General features: G+C 42.7%; 2 protein-coding genes across 2 annotated transcripts; one reads left to right on the top strand and one right to left on the bottom strand.

Annotated features, from left to right (window-relative positions):
• Nucleotides 1-9,113: 9,113 nt before the first annotated feature.
• On the bottom strand, nucleotides 9,114-10,058 carry LOC308563612 (olfactory receptor 1L8-like; the record flags this gene model as incomplete). Its single annotated transcript, XM_081150822.1, has 1 exon — nucleotides 9,114-10,058. The coding sequence occupies one exon, from the start codon at nucleotides 10,056-10,058 to the stop codon at nucleotides 9,114-9,116; it is 945 nt and encodes a 314-aa protein (XP_081006948.1).
• Nucleotides 10,059-19,406: 9,348 nt separating this feature from the next.
• On the top strand, nucleotides 19,407-20,430 carry LOC308563390 (olfactory receptor 1J4-like; the record flags this gene model as incomplete). The annotated part of the gene is made up of 1 exon (XM_081150427.1): nucleotides 19,407-20,430. The coding sequence occupies exon 1, from the start codon at nucleotides 19,453-19,455 to the stop codon at nucleotides 20,428-20,430; it is 978 nt and encodes a 325-aa protein (XP_081006553.1). The 5' UTR covers nucleotides 19,407-19,452.
• Nucleotides 20,431-23,131: the final 2,701 nt, after the last annotated feature.

Here is a 23,131-nt window from a genome sequence, read left to right as displayed (position 1 = left end):
TCCATCAGAAAACAATTAATTGACCACATATGTGTGGATCTGTTTCTGAACTATTCTGTTTCATTGACCTATAAAACCAATAGCAAACTGTCTTGATTATTAAGGCTTAGTAAGTCTTGAAAATGAGTAGTGTAAGTCCTCTTTTTTTCACATTTATTTTGGGTTTTCTAGATTCTTTGGCATTTCCATATAAATTTTATGGAACTTTTAATTTCTACAAAAAGGCCTGGTAGAATTTTTTTTAAAAAAATTGGCTTTTGATATTTTATTTATTTTTGATAAATAAAAATGACATGCATTTAAGATGTACATTCTTACAATTCTAATGCGATACGATTTTGATGGAGGTTGCATCAACCAATAGATCAGGGATTGGCAAACTATGACCCATGGCCCAAATCTTGCCCATTCCTATTTTTGTACAGTCTGTAAGCTGAAAATGGCTTTTTCATTTTTATACGGTTGACAAAAATCAAAAGAAGAATATTTTGTAATATAAAAATTGTACAAAATTCAAATTTCAGTGGGACACAGTCATGCTCATTTGTTGCTGTGTTGTCCATGGCTGTCTTCACACTACAATGGCAGAATTAACTAGCTGTGACAGAAACCATAGGGCCTATAAAGCCTAAACTATTTATATGTAGCCATTTACAGAAAAAAATTGCTAACTCCTACAATGGATCAACTAACGGAGAACTGAAATCTCAACAATATTGAGTCTTCTGATCCACTAATATAGTATATATCGCTGTATTATAAGGTTATCAGTCATTGGATTAAAACCCATTTAAATACAGTATGACCTCATCTTAACTTGATTACGTGTCTACAGAGACCCTATTGCTAAATAAGGTCCCATTCTGAGGTTCCGGGTGAGTATGAATTTTGGGAGGACACTACTTAACCCAGCACAAAGTCCCTCTTTATTTAGTATTTAGTATCCTCTCCAGCCTCCCCTCAGGCTTGTTTGCCCCAGGGGCTTCATCCAGTTCCTCAAATGTGTCAGACTCCTTCCTGCCTTGGCTCACGATGGTCCTTGCCCTGAGTGCTTTTCTTCTCTGTTGTCCTTTGGGTCTCAGCCCAGCCAATATTTTCCTGGATCCAGTCACCCTGTTTTATGCCGTCATAGAACTCTCCCCTTCCTTCAGACCACAGTTCGTGATGAGTCATTGATTTATGTCATTAATACTGGTCTTCTGGACATATTACACAGCAATCCTTTTTCCTTTACCTCACCATTATATCCCCAGAGGTCAGTAGAGTGTCTGGCACATTGTGAGTGGTAAATACATATTTGTGGAAAAAATGAACTCACACCAGCATGAAGCTGGGGGCACCTCAAGATAAAAGTCAGAACTTGGTGACTCTAAGCATGTCCCTAAGTTGCCTGTATCATAACTCATGCCTGGGGTTCCTGATGGAGTGGATAACCAGACTTTACTCTGGCCACGTGTTTATCTGAACTACAAACACAGACCAGGCACTGCCCTCGATTCCTCATTTCCTCTCATTTCTCAACCTATGATGACATTCTGGAGATTTTACCTCTACAGACTCTCCCAGCCTGCCAACCTCTCTCTGTCTCTGCCATCGCTGCCCTCAAAGAGACCTTTATCATATTCTCCTTCAACACAGCCTCCTTGCAGCCACTCCTGTCCCCTTTCAATATATTCTCTACATTGTAGGCAGATCAATTTTTCAAAACTGCAAATTTGAATAAGTCACTGTATTAGTTTGCTAGGCAACAAAGTACCACAAATTGAGGGGCATAATAAAAATTTATTATCTCACAAGTCTGAAGGTTACAAGTCCACAATCAAGGTGTCAGCAGGGTTGGTTCCTTCTGAGGGCTGAGAGAAGGGTCTGATCCATGCCTCTTTCCTTGGTTTGTAGACCACCTTGGTGGTCTGCTCCCTGTGTCCTTTTACATCCTCTCCCAGTATTCATGTATGTTTTTGTGTCCAAATTCCCCCTTTTTATGAGGACACCAGTCATGTTGGGTTAGATGCCACCCTAATGACCTAATTGTAACTTGATTGCCTCCCCCATGAAGATTCTATCTCCAAATGAAGTCACATTCTGAGCTACTGGCGGGGGGATAAGACTCCAATATATCTTTTTGGGGGGACACAATTCAACCCATAACAGTCACCTTCCTGTTGCATAAGCCTCCTCATTACCAACAGACTAAAGGCCAGCTCCTTCCTGTGGCCACTGAGATTCCCATGATGGGCTCCTGCTGGGCCATGTGGCCTCATCTCATCTGCCTCCCTTCTCTTTTGCATTCCATGTTCCAGTTGTAAGACATTTCCTGCTTCCTCTTGCCTTAGGGACTTACTATTTCATCTGCCTGAAATGCCCATTCTCCCTTCCGTCAGCCCCAGTGATAAATCCTCACCAGTCAGGCTTAGAACAGCTATCACATCCTTTCAGAAGCCTGGGGGCTATTCTTCCACCAATTCTGGATCAGGCAACCGGCTCGCACGCGTGACATGGAACTGAATCTTAGTACTGACAACACTGTCTTCCCCACTAGACTGAGCTGCCCACGTACGAGGACTGCGTCTGGTTCTTGGTTACACCACCCACCCTGGCACAGTGCCTGGAACAGAATAGTCTCTTGATAAATATTTGTAGGATGAAAGAATGCCTGCATGGTCACTTAGGATGCTGAGCAGATGTAAGGAAGAAACACAGTGGACCTCAGGCTGCTGTCTGAAGAGCAACACTTCATTGAATTCACCACGGGTGGGGCAGAGACCAGCCAGGAATGGCAGGACCCTTCCTTCTCTCCTGGAAGGTGCCTATAGTTTCTTACTGCTTGAACTTGAAAATGACTCATAGAACCCCTGAGCTGAAGAAACTCTTAGAGAACATGTAGTTTAACCCCTTCATTTTAAAGAAGGGGAACCCTGAGGACTGGTGGGAGAAAGGACCTTAATTATCATGACATTTTATTGTTAGAATGAAGACTGGAACCCAGGCCCCTTGGCTCCTCCCTGAAGAGAGAAAATGCGTTGGCTGTTATGGGGATGTCACTGCATGGAGACGAAGACCATGGCCCACTTTCTAGGCATGGGTCCTGTCCTTGTCAGGGAAGTGGTACAGGGCAGTTACTTAGTATCTCTGTGACAGTTTCTCCATTCATCAAGTGGGGACAATGGGAACACCCATCTCATAAAGTTACTGGGAGGACTCAGTGAACTAAAGCATTAGAAGCACAATGCCTGGCAGGAGGTCAACACCCTCATCTCCAAAAGTTGGCTAATTATACTGTGAGGCAGGGAAAAATATTTGGGTAAAGTAAGTAGCCAGTCATGGTTAAACCTTGGAAGTCTGCCCGGTCTGCACTTAGGTTAATCAAACATGTGAGAACCAAGGCTGAGTCAGTGACCACCCATTCCTTTCTGTACACACAGATAGCCCTCGATTTTGTTTGAATTTTGACGATAACACATGGATAATCCGTTCCTGATTCACTGATATCTTATCAAAACACTCAAAATGAATTTTGACAAGGTTTCATTCAAGGACACTTTGGAACTCACTGTACTCAGATGGCAGGTCCGGAGGAAGGCCTACCTGCTCGGTGGGGACCGTGAACGTGGGGGATATAGTCCCGGTTGCTTCCGATACCCCGACGTTTTCTCTCCACCGCAGTCTCTCCAGATGCAGAGCCTCTTCCACACCGTGTCTGTAAATTTATTCAGAATCCACACTTCAGCTAACCGCTCCAGCCTCCTTACATCCCCCTCACCTCTGCCAGAGGAATCCAAAGCGAGCAAGGAGGGCAGCACGTATGGTCAACAGCGCTCACAGGTCCCCAGTACTGGTTCCAATTCCATTCTCACTCCCCACCTCTGTTGCCCAGCCCCATCCTGACTTCTCATTTCAGAAGACAGCATTACCCAGAGTCACCGAGCTCAGGACCTCTCCAGTTCCATAATGGCCTCCTTGGGGCTCCCTGTGCTATGAGGGAAAAGGGGACTCTCTCTCTGCTGTGCCCCCAGGGAGCTCTGCTCTGTGCCTTCTCCAAGTTCAGAAAGCAGAAGACACCCAAGGGAATGGAGAAGGTGAGGTCCTTCATACCTGGTGTTGAGACTATTCCCAGAGTCTCCTCCGAGTGGTGGTCACATCTAATAGGTGTGACTCAGGTTTCCCATTAGTAGGTGACTAACGGTTGAGAAGCAATGATGGGTGTTTTGGAAGAAAAGGATGTCAGTAGAGGTGAACTGTTATTTTTTGGTGTGGATGGGATAGATTAATGTGGGGAAACAACAGTTTTCAGGCAATGGAAAGGTGTGGTTTGGGGGGGGGGGGGGTGTGCCCGCAGGCATGCTCGTCCAGGGACAGTGATGAAGGCGGACTGGAGTTGTGTGTTGCTTTATCATAGTATTGGCCTATTTGGGTTCAAGTGATGTTGATGCCAGGGTTGGATTTTCAGTATGGAGTCAGGATAATGTTTTATGTGGTTTATCCCTTGGAGAAGCTCTTAGAGTTGTTCCAAGCTCTAACAGTGGCCTAGCAGCTCCTTCCAGCTACTGGTCTCAGTTAGCTGATGTGACGTCATCTGTCCTCCAGGGAGCACCTCTGGCTCTTGGGTCAAGGAGGGGATGCAGGCCTCACCCATATGATGCTGAGAAGAGTCCTCAGGAATTTCTGTACGTATCAAAAGAGGTGGGGGCATGTTCAGGAGAGAGACTAGACTTTCTGTTAATCTACATTTTAGATTCCTGAACGTTACCCTCTGAGAGACCCCAGATTCACACAGAAACAACTAGCCAAGGATTTTGCTGGATAGGTTTCTTCCCTTCACTCCTCCTTCCTTCTGTTCTTGTTCTCTCCTTCCCTTCCTTTTCTCTGTTCTTCTTTTTTCTACTTTATTCTCTTCTAAAAAGAATGGGGTTGTTTAGAAAAATAGATACAATAAACAAGATAAAATAAAAAATGACATCTGATGCTATTGCTGTTGACATGACAATTGTTCCTTCCTGGGTGAGGGTGTGTGTTCTCTCTCAGAGTCAATGACAAGCAAGATGCTGAGTTAGTTTAGTAAATACATGGTTCGTTCAAATATAGTTTCATCCTATTTCTGGGCTGAATGCTAAGTTTAGCCAGTTTCCTGGAAGAGGACTCCCTCTAGCGACCATTTACATTATAATTGTAATTCTCTAGGAAAATGCTTTCTCCTTGATCCAACAGACTTAATCAAGCTGCCAACTCCCTAAGTCCCTTTTAGCCCTCAAGGCCAAAGTTATGTGATCACAAGTGTTGCTGCCATGAGTATTTGTAGCATGAGCCTAATTCAAGTATACTGCATGCACCAAAAAGTATTGTGTTCCTCAAGAGATTGCCGATGGGCATGTTCACTTGGTAGGTGCAGTTCCATGCAGGTATCCCAAAGGCTTCCCATAATTATTTTTTTGGGGGAAAGTTCCAGAGTGACAACCATGTCATGCCAATATTGCCCTCTTGGACATCACTGTGATTCCTTGAATGCCTGCTGGTAGAGTCTGCCATCCACATTCGTATCTGGTGTAGTCAAAAGAGCAAATTTTAGATTCCCATGTACTGGCAGACCACAGCAATGTGTCTTCCTCATACCCTGGGACTTGCTTTAACCAGGGTGTTGTCCTGGTTTATAGAAACATAAGGTGGCAGTTGTTAGTTGACAGTCATAGTATATCCAGTGAGGTTCAAAGTCAAGGATCCTTTTAGGGATCCAGAGAATCAGCATGATAAATATAACCATGAAATGTGACTAAAATGATATCCTAATCTACTATTATCTAGGCAGGCCATCAAGGTACTCCAGTTGGTGTGTTCTCAGGAAATCGTTGTAGTCTGGCTTCGGTCCAATCCCCCTTCTCCGGGGAAAATGAATCTTGGGGCATCTTCCTGTATTGGCCATGACTCAGCACCACCATGAGAGAAACAGCTCAGAAAATTATTCTCTTGCACTGAGGTAGTTTCTTAAGAGTGATAACTCCCTTCCTTGCCATTATTTCCCATTATCTGATCTCTTTTCAACTGCCCTGCTTCTCCCACTTTTTCCAGTTACTACAGGCTTAACACAGACTGGGCTTCTCTGGATCGACATTTCTGGTGCAGCTATACTGCCTTCTACAGGCACGTGGCAGGACTAGGCTCTCCAGAGCTGCTGCTTTTGTGCATTTCTAGGAAGGAGTAGAAAGGCAAAGGACGATGGGACTCTGGTATCCCTGCCAGGAGGGAGGGAGGCATTGCCACGGTCAGTCTTAATTTAGCCCCAGTCGGGGAAGCCACTACCCAGTCCTTTTCCCATTAGGAATATGTGCGGTCAAATTTAGAGGAATTTAAATTGAATTCTGAGCAGAAATGCCTCCTGTCTGCACATGCAGATGTTATCCTGGACTCAAGTCAATGGGACTCACAAGACAAGGAGAAAATTTGTGAGGCAAATAGAATTTTTGTGAGGTGATACGTAGCATCATGACTCTCTCATGCCCCCTCTGCACCTCCCCACATTCGCAAATATATTCCCCCTCCTTCCCCTTGTATTCAGATGAAGCCACGTTTGCCTGGCACTAATCTGTATTGTGCACCAGCGCAGAATACTCCCCAGAGCCTTTGCTCAGAGTCTCCAGGTCATCCACTTCTTCTAACATTGAAGAACGGTCTGCATATAGTGAGGTGATTTAAACCTTAAGTGTATAGCTTTTTACTGATGATTTATTTATCTGTTTTCCTGTTGATGAACATTTGGGTTGTTTTTAGTTTGGCTTATTATGAATAAAGCTGCTATAAATATTTGCACACTTAAAAAAATAGCAATAAGGTAGTTGCATGTTTCATTTTATTAGGAATTGCCAGACTGTCATCCAAAGTGATTCCATAATTTTACATTCCCACCAGCCATATTGGAGACTTTGAGTTGGTCCAAATCCTACCAAAATTTTGTACTGTCACTTAAATTGTAGCCATGCTATTGAGTATTCAGCAGTATCACACTGTGACTTTAACTTGCATGTCCCTGATGAGTGATGCTGCTGAGTACATTTACACACGAGCTATTGGCCATTTGAATAGCTCCTTTTGCAAAACATTCAAGTTTTTTGCCCACTTTTAAAAATTGAGTTGTATGTTTTTGCTTATTGATTTGCATGAGCTCTTTATATATATTCTGACCATGTCCTTTGGCAGATCTATGTACTGTGAATATTTTTCTCTTTTCACTTTCTTCAGGGGTCTTTTGATGAGCAGAAGTTTTAAATTTTGATGAAATCCAATTGAATATTTTTTCTTCCGTGGTCAGTCCTTTTCTTAGGGCCTATGTATAGCGCAGGGCAAACTTCTAATTACTGAGCATCTCCTCTTTTTATTGCCCTGAGTGGCCTTCCTCCCCTCTGCGCCCCGAGGTGCTTTATCTCATCTTCAGCTCCAAATGGTACATATGCCTCATTTCCCCTTTCTGTCGCTGACCCTCTCCTGCACATAGGCTCTCTGACTCGTGTGTGGAGCTCCCATACATACCCATGTAATTGAATTTGGTTATTTTCTCTCGTTAATCTGTCTCATGCTGATTTAATGACTAGAGCAGCAGGAAGAACCTAGAAGAGTCAAATTTCTTCCTCCCCCACACTAGTAACAGCTTTTTTTTTTTTTTTAAATAATTTTGTATATGTGGTTAGTCCTTTTTGTTTTCTGACCATGAAATCTTTAGTCATCTGTTTTCTTCAAGAAATTTTATATTTTCAGCCTTCACACTTTTCTGTTTTCTTCAAGAACTTCTATATTTTAGCCCTCACGCCCAGGTCTATGAGCACTTTGGACTAATTGTTGCATGTGGTGTGGGGTAAGGTCAAGGTTTGCTTTCCATGTGCACATCCAGTTGTTCCAGCACAGTGTATTGAATGGGTCCTCCTTTTCCCATTAAATTGCACTGACACTTTTGCCCAAAATCAAGTGGTTATATAAACAAGGATTTATTTCTGGGTCCTCTATTCTTTTACATTGCTCTATTTATGTGTTTTTATACAAATGCCATACTGCCCCACCCCACACTTCAATTCTCCCTCTAGTGACTATATGCACATATACATTCATGTATGTATATATAAAACATAATGGATTCATGCTTCTATATTTTGTTCCATATCTTGATTTGTCTACTTAATATCTTTCTGAGGAAGTAACAGAGTCTTTGAGGCTGCTGCATATTATTACATTCTATGGAATTAATCATAATTAATTTTCCCATTCCCTATTGATAGGTTTTTAGGCTGCTGCCAATTTTGACCTGTTATAAACAGAGATCTTACACGCATGTGTAAATATATTCAATATACATTTATGACAATATTTCTGTAGTTTATGGTTCTAAGGGCAGGACGTCTGGCATAAAGTATTAATTATATACCCTAAACAGACAGCTTTAGGGGGAGAAGGCACGAAGAAGGGGCCCAGCCTCCCTGCTGTGAAATGGGCGAGTTTCCTGTTACCACTCTTGGCTCTTGTCTTCCTGGCTATTCGCAGTTTTTAATTTTATGGTAAAAATATGAGAGGAAATTTAAAAGAAATAAAGCCATAGTGATATAACAAAGGACAGACAGAAAACTGGCGGCATGAGAGGTCCCCTGGATAGAGAGAGAAAAGTTTTTAGAAAGAGTACAATAAGGCATTAGAAAAATCCTCCAAATGATGCGATTAGCTGAGCTGTAATCTTTCCCTTCTCTCTGTCCCCTCCATTCTTTCCCCCTTTGAGTACTTGCAAAGGCATTCAACAGCTATATGGTAAGTAATTATTTTCAGCAGTGTACTGAAATGTGAAGGGCTTTGGAGAATGTCTTCTTAAACAGAAATTTGTTCAGGACGTATTTTTGGGAAAAGAATTAAAAGAGTATTGGGAAAGGAGTGAGTGATGAATCTTCGTAAGGAAGTGGAGGAATAGTGAGGAAGGACATCGTGATTTAAGCAGAGGCAGGGCCAGTGGTGGGGCTGTGGTCAATGGATGCAAGTGCCCAGAACAGCCTTGTCTCACACGGGTTCAAGATGCTAAGCTCCAGCAGTCTGACTCTTTACCAAGAGCCAGTGGAAACCAGATCCAAGTGGAGAAGATTCCAGTGGATTTATCAAGAGGCTGCTGCCTGGGATTTCCTTGTGCCCATCAGCTTCCTCAGGCCCTGTTTCAGGTCTTTGTTTCTCAGGCTGTAGATAAAAGGATTTAGCATGGAGGTGAAGACTGTGTAGACAATTGTTGCTATGTGGTCCTGGATGGTGTAGGTGGAGAGGGGCTGTAAATAAACATAAAAGATGCTTCCATAAAAGAGTGCTACCACGGTGAGGTGAGAACCGCAAGTGGAGAAGGCTTTGCGTTTCCCAGCCGCTGAGGGGATTCTGAGAATTGTGATGAGGATTCGCATGTAAGAGAAAGTAATGAATAGAAAGGGGGTCACCAAGACAATAGGTCCTTCTGTCATTATCACAATCTCATTGACAAATGTGGAGGAGCAGGACAATTTCATCAGGGGGCTCAGGTCACAGAGAAAGTGGTGGATAACATTGGAGTCACAGAAGGTGAGATGATTCAGCAGAAGTGTGTGTAGTAGAGAGTGGATGTGAGTAAATGAGCAGGAAAAGGCCACCAGCAGGACACAGCGGTGATGGCTCATGGTGGTGACATAGTGGAAGGGGTCACAGATGGCCACATAGCGGTCAAAGGCCATGACTGCCAGGAGGAAGCTGTCAGTGTTGCCCAAAGCATAAATAAAATACATCTGAGTCAGACACCCAGCATAGGAGATGGTCTTCTCCGACAGGAAGTTAACTAGCATCCTGGGGATGATGGTTGTTGTGAAGCAAATGTCAGTGAAAGACAGGAAACTCAAGAAGAAATACATGGGGGTCTGGAGTTGGAGGTCACAGTAGATGGCCAAAATGATGAGCAGGTTCCCTGTTAGAGTGACGAGGTATATGATGAGGAACAGAATGAAGAGTGGCTTCTGGTCCTCGGGCCGGGAGGACAGTCCCAGAAGAATGAACTCAGAGACACTGCTGGTTTGGTTGACTCTTTCCATTGACTCGGGTAACAAGAAGCTTTGTTATTTATTATTTATTATTTAACATGCTCCAACTTCAGAACCCAAATCACGAGAACCCATCAAAGCCTTCATTTCCTCTACTTAATCACAATTAGCTGCTGTGCAGGGACAGCTTATCAACCTCATAGTCCTTGATGTGGTTACTCCCTTTCCAAGTCCATGGGCATCATAAGGTCCTTATACTGAAAGCTGGAGGGACAGAATAAGATTTTTCCTTTAAAAATCATCAGAGATGGACCTCTCTGACTCAAGTTCATTAATTCCTATTCTTTGCAAAGCAGTACTTCTCTGATGGGGACACAGCAATAAAAACAAATCCTTGCCTTTGTGTAGCTCACACAAAGGACAATATAAAGTAAGGATAAAACTTGTGAAGAAAATAAAGCAGTATTTAAAGGAATGGTGATGGATGGGAAGTGTGGATAGAGGTGTTTTAGATAGAAAAGTCACAGGATACTCAGTCCCCATCAAAGCAACTTCAGTTGTGTCATTCATCTTTGCACTATCTTGGAAAAAAATAAGGGTCTGCCCAAATTACAGGGCAAATCTAAGAGGAATGTTGAGGCCACTTCAACAAAGTGTGTATGTGTGTTTTCTCCTCCAGCACAGAGTGAGAGGCTCATCCTCCATAGCTCATGGCAATCTATCATGACCAGTCTGTGTAAGTCTCCCCTTTTTGGTGAATTGTTTTCCCTTTCTTTAACCCCCTGTCCTAAATCACATTTTATACAGGGTGGGCATCAACTGTTGAGTATTCAATTCATGCTTTTAAATTCATCTTTTATACACGTATCTAAAAGTATCGATGAGAAACATGTTAATTTTTAAACCATATGTGTTTTTTCAGTCATATCCAGCTACCTGGATGGACCTCCATTTCAAAATGACCCCCATTTCTTGCTACCATAAAAATCTCTGCAATGAGAGACCTGGTATCAGCAGAGTGTTTTAAATCAATTTTTTAGAATCAGCATATTCATCCATACCTGTGAATGGACATACTACATAGGGATTTTCCAGTATTTTGAGACATTGGTTATATATTCTTGGTTACCATAAAAATATTTACAGTGAACATAGTTTTATCACCCAAGTGTTTAAAATAATTTCTTTAGGATAGCATATTCTTTCACACATTTTGAACAGGCTTATTACACTGAAATTTTCAAGCATTTAAAAACATCTTATATTACATAATAATTTATATATTAATAATCAAATCATATAACACTGATATATATTAATATATTAACTCATATAACAACTAAATTCTGCAATTTCATTAACAAGTAAGTGATGTCATGTACAGCATGGTGACTATAGTTAATAATACTATATTGCATATTTGAAAGTTGCTGAGAGAGTAAAAAAAAAACAAAAAAACTTAGATTTTAGTTGTGAGATACTAAACATCTTTAGACCCCAGTCTCCTCCTGAATGATACTGGGCACAGATATTCACATTCTTATGAGGATTTGGTGAGACGATACATTCAAAGCACTTAGACAGAAATAAGCCTACTGGAGGTGACCTATCTTTCTATGTTGTACAGATGGTAGAATTATTTGAAATTTGAATATCCATGATTAACTGGCCAAAACAAGGTGGAAAACATTGGCCATGCATGGCTGGGGTGAGTCTACTGTGTGGAGTTGTGGCTGTGCCCTGGACAGGGTGCTGGACTTAATGCAAAAATGGGGGTTGGATTGCCGTCCGTCACCTGTCCGAAAGCTGATGCCTGATGTTTTATGAAAAGCAAGTGAGAGTCCGTGTCTGAAAAGCAGTTTGTCAAATACAGGTCAATTCAAAAATGAGTCCTTTATGAAAGGGCTGCCTAGGGAATGCTGAATACAAAAAATCAGCAGAGATTTGGGTTAATCCATGAAGCTGAGTGGGAGGATCACCCGTGCTGATGACTAGAAAAAAGGGAAGAAGGTTTTGGATCGGAGAATCAGAAAGAACAGGTCTAAAAGCACAAGGTGAGTGGATGAAGCTGAGAATGTAATGTTTTTTTTTTCTTCTGACAGGGTTTTCCTTCCACCAAAAGATACGGTGTAGATGGCCTAGAGATCAAACTGGATGGACGTAAAACCTAAAGCCAGATGGAAGTTTTAGCTGCACCCCATGACTTCTTAATCTGTGGGATATTTGAAACTCCCAGGGAGGAGATAAGTACTAAACCGAGTAGCCAGCTTCCTGAAGCTCACCTTCATATCCAGAAGCTTTTCTTTCCCTCCCAGTCTCTCCAGGAGCTGATCTGCACATCTGCTAATCAGCTCTGAGTCTGCTCTCAGCCGAAGCTCAGCTCCCTCGTGTTTCTCCCGTGAAATCCTGAGCTGATTAACACGGAGAGGAACAGGAAAGGAGGGAGGAACTGATAGAGGACTTTAAAGGGATAGCACAGTCCCCCCTTTGCTGGCCTCAAACCAGTTCCTCTCCCAACATCTTGTCCCCAGCATGCGACTGCTTTTCCCAGCTCCACATCTCAGAAGGCAGCAATGCCCTCAATCAATGGCAAGGACTCTTCACTGTGGAAGCCCAGCCAGCTTCTCATGAGTCTGAGCCCCACTCTGCTGGCCTCTGGGGATCTTGTTAGGGGAGGGAGTTGTGCTGTGAGGACCTCTCAGGGGAGTCTGTCCCGTGATCTCTAGGCAGAGAAAGCAGAAAGGGAATCACAGTTAGCAGAGCTGACTCCAAAGGGGTGAGGAGATCCGAGGCTTCCTGTTTAGATGTTGGGGCTATTTAAAATAAATTAATTAATTAAATAAGCCCAGCCGTTTGAGCGTTGACCTAGGACCCAGGTGATCAGGGTTCGATTCCCGGTCAGGGAACATGCCTGGGTTGCGGGCTCGATCCCCAGTCGGGTGTGGCGAGGCAGCCGATCAATGACTCTCTCATCATTGATGTTTCTCTCTCTCTCTCCCTCTCCTTTCCTCTCTCTGAAATCAATAAAGATATATTTTAAAAAAATAAAAAATAAAATAAAATAGATGTTGGGGATAATCTCAGAGCCTCTTAATCTCTTAACATTTCTCAAGGGCATGCTTCGGTTTCCCCAACTATAGGCTGGTTATCAAGGGTGGACAGATATTTCTGTGGGTGAATATTTTTATGTTTGGGGATTCTGATGAGGACCAAGGTGTATTCTAGAGTCAGGTGGGACATACGTAAATAAAGGAGGGTGCAGCAATCAGGAGATTTAGTGAGGGTAGATCAATGGCGTGTATGTGTGTGTCCCAGTGTCTGGGGAGGCAGGTGGATTAGACTTCTTTCTAAGTTATGAGTTTAAAGCACATGGTTCAGGCAAAGGCTACTGTCATATTTAGGAAAGGGGCCTTGGGAAAATCATGCATTTTCAGAGTTTAGGCTCAGAGCAGTGTTTTGAGGGTTAAAGTTGAGGAAAGGAGATATTTATTAGAATGCTGGCCTTGCCACTTAGCTGCTTTTAACACATTTCTTAACCTCTATGAGGCTCGGTTTCTTCATCTGAAAAGTGAGGATAACAACTATTCCTGGCACTGAAACCAGACAGAAGGTTTCCCTGTGAATTTTGTAGAGAGTATTGTGTAATCTGGCAAACATCATCCACACGCTCTCACAGGAAACACACACTCTTCTGTTGCCCTCAGTGTAAACCACCGTCTCACACCACACATGTGTCTTTTCCCTTAGCCTTGAGTACAGAGACAGAAAGTCCTGGGTCTGTAGTGCCTCCTCCACTTACTATTCATGTGACCTTCCTTCATTCCATTCATTCATTCATTCATTCATTCATTCATTCATTCATTCATTCATTCAAACAAATAGTTATTCATTTGTTTCTAACTTTATTGAGATAGAACTGACATATAACATTGTGTAAGTTTGAGGTGTGCCATACAATGATTTGATACATGTATATATTGCAAAATGGTCACCACAATAATGTCAGTTAACACATCTATCCCCTCACATATTACAACTTTCTCTTTGGGGTGAGAACTTTTAAAATCTACCTTCTTAGCAACTTTCAAATATACAATCTTACAGTTACAGTCTTATAGTTAACTGTAGTCACTACGCTGTAAGTTATGTTACAATGAGCACTTACTCAGTTTATACCTATAAGTTTGCACTTTTGGCCACCTTCACCCAGCTCTCTCATCCCCCACTCCTCGCTCCTGCCAACCACCAATCTACTCTGTTTCTATGAGCTGTCTTTTTTAGATCTCACCTATAAATGAGATTATATAGTATCTGTCTTCTCTGACTTATTTCACTTATCATGATGCCCTCAAGGTCCATGTATGTTGTTGCACAAGACAGGATTTCCTTCCTTTTTTTGTGGCTGAAATAGATGGATGATAGGTAATGCCACATTTTCTTTACCCATTCATCTTTGTGGTTCCATGTAAATTTTAGGATTGTTTTTTCTATTTCTGTAAAAAATATCATTGGGATATTGAAAGGAATAGCACTGAATCTGTAGATCACTCTGGGTAGTATGGACATTTTAACAGCAGTAGGTCTGCAAATCCATGACCACAGGATGCAGTCCCATTTATTTCTGTCTTCTTTGATTTCTTCCTCAATGTCTTCTGGTTTTCAGCAGACATGCCTTTCACCTCTTTGTTAAATTTGTTCCTCAGTACTTTACTGGTTTTGATATTACAGTAAATGGGATTGCTGTGTTATTTACTTTTCAGATAGACTTTTGTTTATATAAAGTTACCCCTTTGAGAGATAAAGGGGTAAAAATAAGTAGCTCTTTTGTGCAAACATATGATCTCCCAGAAATTACTCTCCTTAGAGAAGTGGGAATGAAGCTGCAGCAGACCCGAGGGACAATGCTAACAGGCTTCACTGACGATGGCGCAAGGTGATGGACTTTAAAGGGATGGACTCTTGAGTCGAACACCAGGAACTAGAATCCTCAGGATAGCATTTACCTCTGACACATCTGTAATCTTACTTAAACAGTAGTAATACTTTCCCCCCATTTTTTTCATTGCCCCAACAGTTTTATAATTTCTGGTGACTTTTCACTCATAAACATTAAACGGCCCAATCTGGAATAATTTGATCTTCAAAAAGAATAACAACTGTAATGGATTATGACTCAGAGATTAACTGAGAATCTGTGGATCAAAAATGATATAAATTAATTAATTAAAAAACGGCAGACAAGGGGACACTTCCCTCTTACAGAGAACTAGTCCATGTAGAATGATTGATGAAATGAGAAAAATCACCATTTGGCCACCACAATTCCAAAATCATTGTTTCCAGCAAGAATCAGGTGATTCTTACTAAGTATGATGCCATATACAGTGGTTTAAATTTAAATGAGAAATAGGATGTTTTTATAGCCTCAAAATGTCTACTCAAATTCTAGTTATTAATTTCAAAGATAAAAATATTAACTTTACAGTAGAGAAACCTGGCAGACGCACCTTAATCAACTGACCACGGTTAAAATCTCCAGTAATTAGACAAACTGAGAGCGGCGTCCTTACAATGATACGCACTGTGGCGCACCTGCCAAAGGTCTACATCCTGAGTCTCAGACATACGGGCATCTACGCGATAATGACGCAAACGTGGTAAATATTTACTTTTCGGGAATCTGAGTGAAAGGCATATAGGAACTTCTTTGTGTCATTTTTACTTTTCTGTAAGTCTGAAATGATTTCAGAATAAAAATATTTTAGAAGTCTTTTGTCCATAATTACTCTGTAAGAGAGAACAGAATATCCACAGGCATATCACTAAAATTAAAGTTCGCAACCAGGCAGGCAATTATGATCCTCCAAAATATTCTCTTTGTAGCCCTTGTCAGAGACAGATATGACCTGCTGAGCCATGGGCAGGACACAAGAAGGTCATTCTATAAAATGTCACCCCCTCTAGGAAGGCGGGGTTGGGGGAGTAGGCAGGGAGAGATTAATCAAAGAACTTACATACATATAAGCATAACCCATGAACACGGACAATAGTGTGGAGAAAGCCGGGGGGGGAGCGGGGTGGAGGGGATCAATGAGGGGGAAAATGGGACATCCGTAATACTTTCAACAATAAAGATAAATTTTTAAAAATATCACCCTCTCTCTTTATTAGAGTTTACAGTCTCTATGATAAAACTGTAAAGGCAATTTGACACCAAGAAAGGAAGCACGTCTGCAGAAGGAAACGAATCGGCATATTTGCCACCCACAAGTTGGCACAAATATGTGTAACCAGAAAGTACTGTCTATACGAATGTATGCTAGGTATTCTCCATTTGTCCCTTCAGGCCCATTCTCCAGCCTTCTCCGTCCTGTTTTGTGTCGGGAGTCTGGCCTTCAAGGGCTGCATTAAGTGGGCTCCCTGGCCCTTTGGATTCGGCCAATGGGAAGCACAAGCAAGAGACTGAAAGGCAGGAGAGGGAAGAAGGGGATTTATTCTTCTGTCCTCCCTGTCGGACCATGGAGTGACAGTAGGTGTTCACAGCTCCTGGTTAGGGGTCCTCTCTTATAACTACAAGTTCTGACGGCCACTCCCTCCACTTGCACCTGTCTCCCACCGTTGCTAGCCCTCGCCATCTAAGAGTTTCCCTCAAACTGGCCAACACCTTTCTAAACAAGCCATTATTACAATCTCTTTTTAAAAATACTTTGTCCCAGCTGGAACAACACCCAAGAAGAAAGGGAGTCCAGAGCATCCCTGGAATCAGGGACACTGTCCCCTAGGATTCCAGTCCCTCTGGCTCCTGGATGCACAGCTCCCCACAGGGCAGTAAGAAATAGGCCTGTGGTGACTCCTCCCTGACCCAGAAGCTTGGGGACTTTGTTTCAGTTCCCACACTGGTAATTTAAACATTATCTTTTTGCTCACTGCTCTGGAGTTGGTTAGAAAACATGAACATCTGTAGAAGCGCTAAGGCCACGTTTCTCCTTTTCATCTGGGTACTGAGTCTCCTGAAGAGAAGCTGAGGGGATGGGCAAGAGTCTGGAGCAAAAGGGTCTGAACTCACCAATGAGGAGCACAGGTGAGAGGAGCTGGAAATCTGCACTTGGTGATGGATCTGGCTTGTGGGTTTACGTGACTCTGTGTTCCTATGTGTGTGTCTATATATACTGTATATGTTTGTGTACATGTCATTTGGTAATTTCATGTATGTGCATGTGCTATGTATCTGACTCACAGCCTAACTCTTTTCCCGAGTTAGACCTAATCTGGGCCCCAGTTTTAGTGCATGTAGACCAAGTTATCACCTCCTGGCGTGTGGTTAGGGACTCCTGATTCATGCCTGTGATCGTGTACACTGGCATCACAGCTGAGCATCAGGAGTGAGATTGTCTCTGCTGCTGGACAGGAAGATGCCTGACCTCATAAGGAACCAAGGTCAGGTCAGAGAGGGCTCTGACCTCTGCTCAGCAGCATGTGCTGATGCATGTGTGAGCTGTGTCTGTGGGTGACACACTTGTATGTGAGAGCAGTAAGGTGTGTTGCTTGGTTTTCTCTGTGTATGTTACCATGTGTGTAACCACATGCCTGGGGCGTTGGTGCTATTGTAATGACTGTGCCTGTGACTGAATAGGCTTAACTGCCCCCTGCTGAACTGCCTCCCCAGGAACGGGATGGTCAGAAGGGAGGGAAGCCTGCCTCTCAGGAACAGGAGGGTGTGTGCTGCTTGTTGTGAGTGTGGCTGGATATGCATGTGCGTTACTGGTGCGTGTTTCTTGTGAGATTTTTGAACTGTGTGTGGCCTTTCTGTTTTTGGTGATGTGTGTATACTGTTTGAGTTATGTATCTGTGGTGAGCTGAGTGTTTACCAGGTGTGTCATGAGTCAGGCGTGTTGATGTGCATTGTGAGTCTGTTTATGGGTGAGATAGACAAAGTCTAAACAATTCCCTGTTTCTTGGAAAGAATCTGCTATCATTTCATGTACCTGAGTGTGACTGAGTCACTCAGAATTTTGCAACCCCTTCTTTACTTACACTAAACATCTCTAACAAAATAAACTCAAGGCATCATGCTGTGTGAAGTTATTGGGCAAAATCACCATCAAATAGTGGCGAGACTTTGGGAAAGTTATTAAAAGCTTGGCCTCAGTTTCCAAATCTATAAAATGGAAAGAATTACACTTGTCTTGTGACCCTTACAGAGACCTTGAGTAAACAGTTATTGGATAAGTAAAAGTTAATGTATTTGAGATTGTTACCAGTTGGAAAGTATGTAAGTATAAAAAATGAAATTATCCAGTAGGGGAACCAAGAAAATTTTGGACAACTTTGTGTCCACACATCTCTAAAATAATACATTGTGCCTGACTCCCCTAAGCAACAAAAGGGAAGTTTCCCTGCGTAATGGTTAAGACTATGGGTTCTGATCACACAGACATATTAGGCTGAAACCTAAGAAGTAGATAATACTTGGTAATTTTTAATTGATAGAAAATGGTAATACATATATATCAGTTATATATATTATATAACACATATTATAGATACAGATATACACATGTGTGTGTGCCATTCTTTCTCTACTGTACGATTGGGTGCCTACAGAATTTGTGTAATTTAGGTTTCTATTTCTTAAAAGCTAAAATAGGTGAAAAAAGAGAAATTCTTAGTGCAGCTGTGAAGAGATTTTAAAATCTGGGAATGTAAGGCTGATGTGTGGATTTAATTAGGAAACATAGGGAAAGTCATTCGCCAAGTACCCAAATGTTCAACTAAATGTGCAGCACTATTATGTAAAATAGTTTGTGGACTATTCTGGTTTCTGAGCTATTCTGGCATCAAGTGGCTTTAAATGGCCACCCATTACTAGAGTGTCCCTGAGTTTACATTTGTGGGTCAAGGGGACCTGGAAAGTTCACAGGAGGAGTGTGACAACACTCCAGCAACACAGCTCAGCACTGGAGTCTCAGTTACTTTAAGGCAGAAACAACGGACAACAGTTTCGGGGCTCATTTTCTATCTGCCGCAGGGAATTATTATGGTTTGGCTCTGGCCTGGTGTAGAAATTATCCCCCCAGGCTCATCAAGGCTGAAACTCATAGAAGGGGGGACACTGCTTGTCTTGTCCACTGTTGCATCTCAGTCCTTAGTAGAGGTCCCCACACAGACTCCATGTTCAATAAATCATGGTGAATGACACAGTGAATGCTCTCTTGCTTCTGTGCAATGAGGTCCTGTTGGCTGCTTCTGGGGTGCAAAGAATCCTGGACACAGACAGGGATAGAAGGAAGATGCATATTCACAGGTGTGAGAAATTAATAGGAGTGTAGTTAACATTCATGTTTTCCCTGAAGAATTACAGTGTGAGATGTGATGGTCCTGGTTGTTCTTTATAGGGTTCTGAGATTCTCAAACCTTCTTCATCCCCCGCAAACAGAAGAGCAGCATGAGGCCTGAGAACCAGAGCAGCGTGTCCGAGTTCCTCCTCCTGGGGCTCCCCATCCAGCCAGGGCAGCAGGGCGTGTTCTTCACCCTGTTCCTGGGCATGTACCTGACCACGGTGCTGGGCAACCTGCTCATCATCCTGCTCATCAGGCTGGACTCTCGCCTGCACACGCCCATGTACTTCTTCCTCAGCCACCTGGCCTTCTCTGACATTTCTCTCTCCTCTGTCACTGTCCCAAAGATGCTCAGGAACATGCAGACTCAGCGACAATCCATCTCCTATGTGGGATGCATTGCTCAGCTGTACTTTTTCATACTTTTTGGTTCTCTTGACAATTTCCTTCTGGCAGTGATGGCATATGACAGGTACGTGGCCATCTGTCACCCTCTGCACTACACCACCATCTTGAGGGAGGGGCTGTGCACAATGCTGGTGGCTGGCTCCTGGATTCTCTCCTGTGGCAGGGCCCTGTTGCACACCCTCCTCTTGGTCCGAGTGTCCTTCTGTGCTGACAATACCATCACCCACTTCTTCTGTGACCTCGCTGCCCTCCTGAAGCTGAGCTGCTCTGACATCTCCCTCAATATGCTGGTCATCTTCACTGAGGGAGGAGTGATTTTCTTCCTGCCTTTGGCTATTGTTTTGGGCTCATATATCCGCATAGGGGCCATCATCCTGAGGGTCCCCTCCACTAAGAGACTCTTTAAAGCCTTTTCCACCTGTGGCTCCCACCTCTTTGTGGTGTCTTTATACTACGGGACACTTGCAGGTGTTTATTTTTTCTCCTCTTCCTGGGATTCCAAGGACATAACTGCTTCGCTCATGTATGCGGTAGTCACCCCCATGCTGAACCCCTTCATCTACAGCCTGAGGAACAGAGATATGAAACAGGCCCTAGAACTGTGTGTCCATAGGGTTAAGTTCTTTAAGCGGCAACCACTAAATCCTGTTGTTGAAGTCAGGAGCACGGTGAGATAACTTCCTAAAGATATTGTATGGTCGGCAGCTCCCCATATAAAGTTAGTAAAAGTATGAATTCTGTTGTCATGTATAAGTGCTGTTAATATGTCACCAGGTCCATTTGCCTTCAGGATTGTTAATAATTCTTTATTCCTAATTAATATTTTTTGCTTCACCTGCTCTTATAAGATACAGGCAAAATTCCCTGCAGAACTGTACTTGTGGAAATATTTTTCTCCTTTGCAATATGCCAGCTTTTATGTATCTCTTAGACTACGTTACTGAAACACGCCGACTTAGCATCATGATCTGCTCCTGGTGAACTTTCTATTTTTCTTTTTTGACCTGATTATTTTATGCTAGTTATTGGGGGCTTCAAGCTGATTCTCCACATCTCTTCCCAACTCACAATCAATGATGTTATGTTGGCAGACTGCAATCAGCCGTGGTAAGAATAATTACACTATGAAAATTGTTATGTTCTAAAAATTGCTTATGTGTTAAAAAAGAGAGAATAAATGAATGAATGAATAAATACAAAAATAAATAACCCGGGGAATAAGACTAAGTTTCTTCTTTTAGGAAAATACAACTAATAAATATGGGAAATGATAGAATTATAAAAATCACCATTTGGCCACCACATTTGCAATAATTTTCTCACATAAGAATCACCAGCCCGACCAGCATGGCTCAGTGGTTAAGCACCAACCTAGGACCCAGAAGATCAAGGTTCTATTCCCGGTCAGGTAACATGCCCGGGTTGCGGGCTTGATCCTCAGTCGGGGGCATGCAGGAGGCAGCTGATCAATGACTCACCATTGATGTTTTTCTCTCTCTCCCTCTCCCTCTCTGAAATCAATGAAGGTATATTTAAAAAAAAGAATCACTAATGGATGTCAAATGTAGTGAGTGAAATTTTAATAAAGGAAAAGTTATGTTTATACAGTATAAAAATATCTACCCAAATGATGCCTATTAATTACAAGGTTAAAATAATAACTTTAAAAAATAGTTACTTTCCAGTAGGGAACCTGGAACACACCAACTTAGCCAATTATAGGGTGGGGCAAAAAAGTAGGTTACGATTTTTTGTATGGAAAATCATACAATACTTAATAATACATGACTAAACTTTGTATTTTGTGTACTCACAACTATAAACCTACTTTTGCTTCACCCTATATATCATTTTTAACACTTTGTATATCTAAAACATTTCAAAATAAAATGTTGAAAGATCCCTTTGTCCCAGCTGGAAGGATGCCCAAGAAGAAAGAAGTCCAGGGCATGACAGGAATCAGGAACACTGTCCCCTAGGACTCCAGTCCCTCTAGCCTATGGACACACACCTCCCCAAAGGGCAGTAAGAAATTAGCCAGAAGCTCGGGGACTTTGTTACAGCTTCTCATTAGTAATTGTTACCTTTGGATTGATCTTTCTGGAGCTGCTTAAGGAAAATGAAAGTCTATATAAGGACCAAGACCACATATATTTCTTCTGTGTCTGGACATTAGGTAGGTCTCCTGAAGAAAACCTGAGGAGATGGGCAAGAGTCTGGAGCAGAAGGTGTCTGAGCGCACCAATTACCAGCACAGGTGAGAGGAACTGGAAATCTGCACTTGGTGCTGGATTTCCCTGTATGCTAGTGAGTTCATGTAGGAGACTCTGTGTCCATGACTGTATCTGTGTCTATGTGTGTGTGTGTGTGTGTGTGTGTGTGTGTCTGTGTGTGTGTGTGCTATGTATCTGACACATAGCCTGACTCTGCCCTGGTTAGACCTAATCTTGGCCCTGTTTTAGGGCATGCAGACCAAGTTATCAGCCTCCTGGTGTGTCGTTTGGGACTCCTGACTCATGCCTGTGACTGTGAACCCTGGCATCACAGTTGAGCATTGGGAGTGAGACTATTGTCTCTGCTACTGGACAAGATGCCCAACCTCACTGGGAACCAAGGGCAGGCCAGGGAGGGCTAAGACCTCTGCTCAGCAGTGTGTGCTGGTACATGTGTGAGATGTGCCTGTGGGTGACACACCTGTGTGTGAGAGCAGGAAGGGGTGTTGCTTGGTTTTCTCTGTGTGTGCGTTACCATGTATGTGGAGCACGTGCCTGGGGTGCTGGTGCTGGTGTAATGACTGTGCCTGTGAATGAATAGGCTTAACTGCCCCATGCTGACTGCCTCCCCAGGAACGGGATGGTCAGAAGGGGAGGGAAGCCTGCCTCTCAGGAACAGGAGGGTGTGTGCTGCTTGTTGTAGTGAGTGTGGCTGGGTGTGCATGTGTGTTGTTGGTGTGTTTCCTGTGAGATTTTTGATTGTCTGTGGCTTTTATGTTTTTGGTGACGTGTGTACAGTGTTAAGAGTTACGTATCTGTGGTGAGTTGAGTGTTTACCAGGTGTATCATGAGTCAGGTGTGTTGATGTGTATTGTAAGTATGTTTATGGGTAAGTGGTCTTCCACTGTGTGTTGTGTATGTCTCTGTGTGTTACTTAGGATTTGTATGTATGTGTATATGTGAGTGTTTATGAGCTGAAGCACCTATTGGTTGTCCTTCCCTTACGATAGAGACATGGTCAAGGTGACTGGAATCCTCAAATCAGAGTGCAACTGTGTGTGTGTGTGTGTGTGTGTGTGTGTGTGTGTGGTTGTGTGTATGTGTGTGTGTGTGTGATTTGTAAGTGTGTCTGGGTCTTCCAACCTGCCCCCATGACCTCAAATAT

Source organism: Miniopterus schreibersii, assembly GCF_964146895.1.
Source record: "Miniopterus schreibersii genome assembly, chromosome: 11".
Classification (NCBI taxonomy): domain Eukaryota; kingdom Metazoa; phylum Chordata; class Mammalia; order Chiroptera; family Miniopteridae; genus Miniopterus; species Miniopterus schreibersii.
Note: the sequence above shows the minus strand (reverse complement) of the source record. Positions and strands in the feature narration are given on the sequence as shown.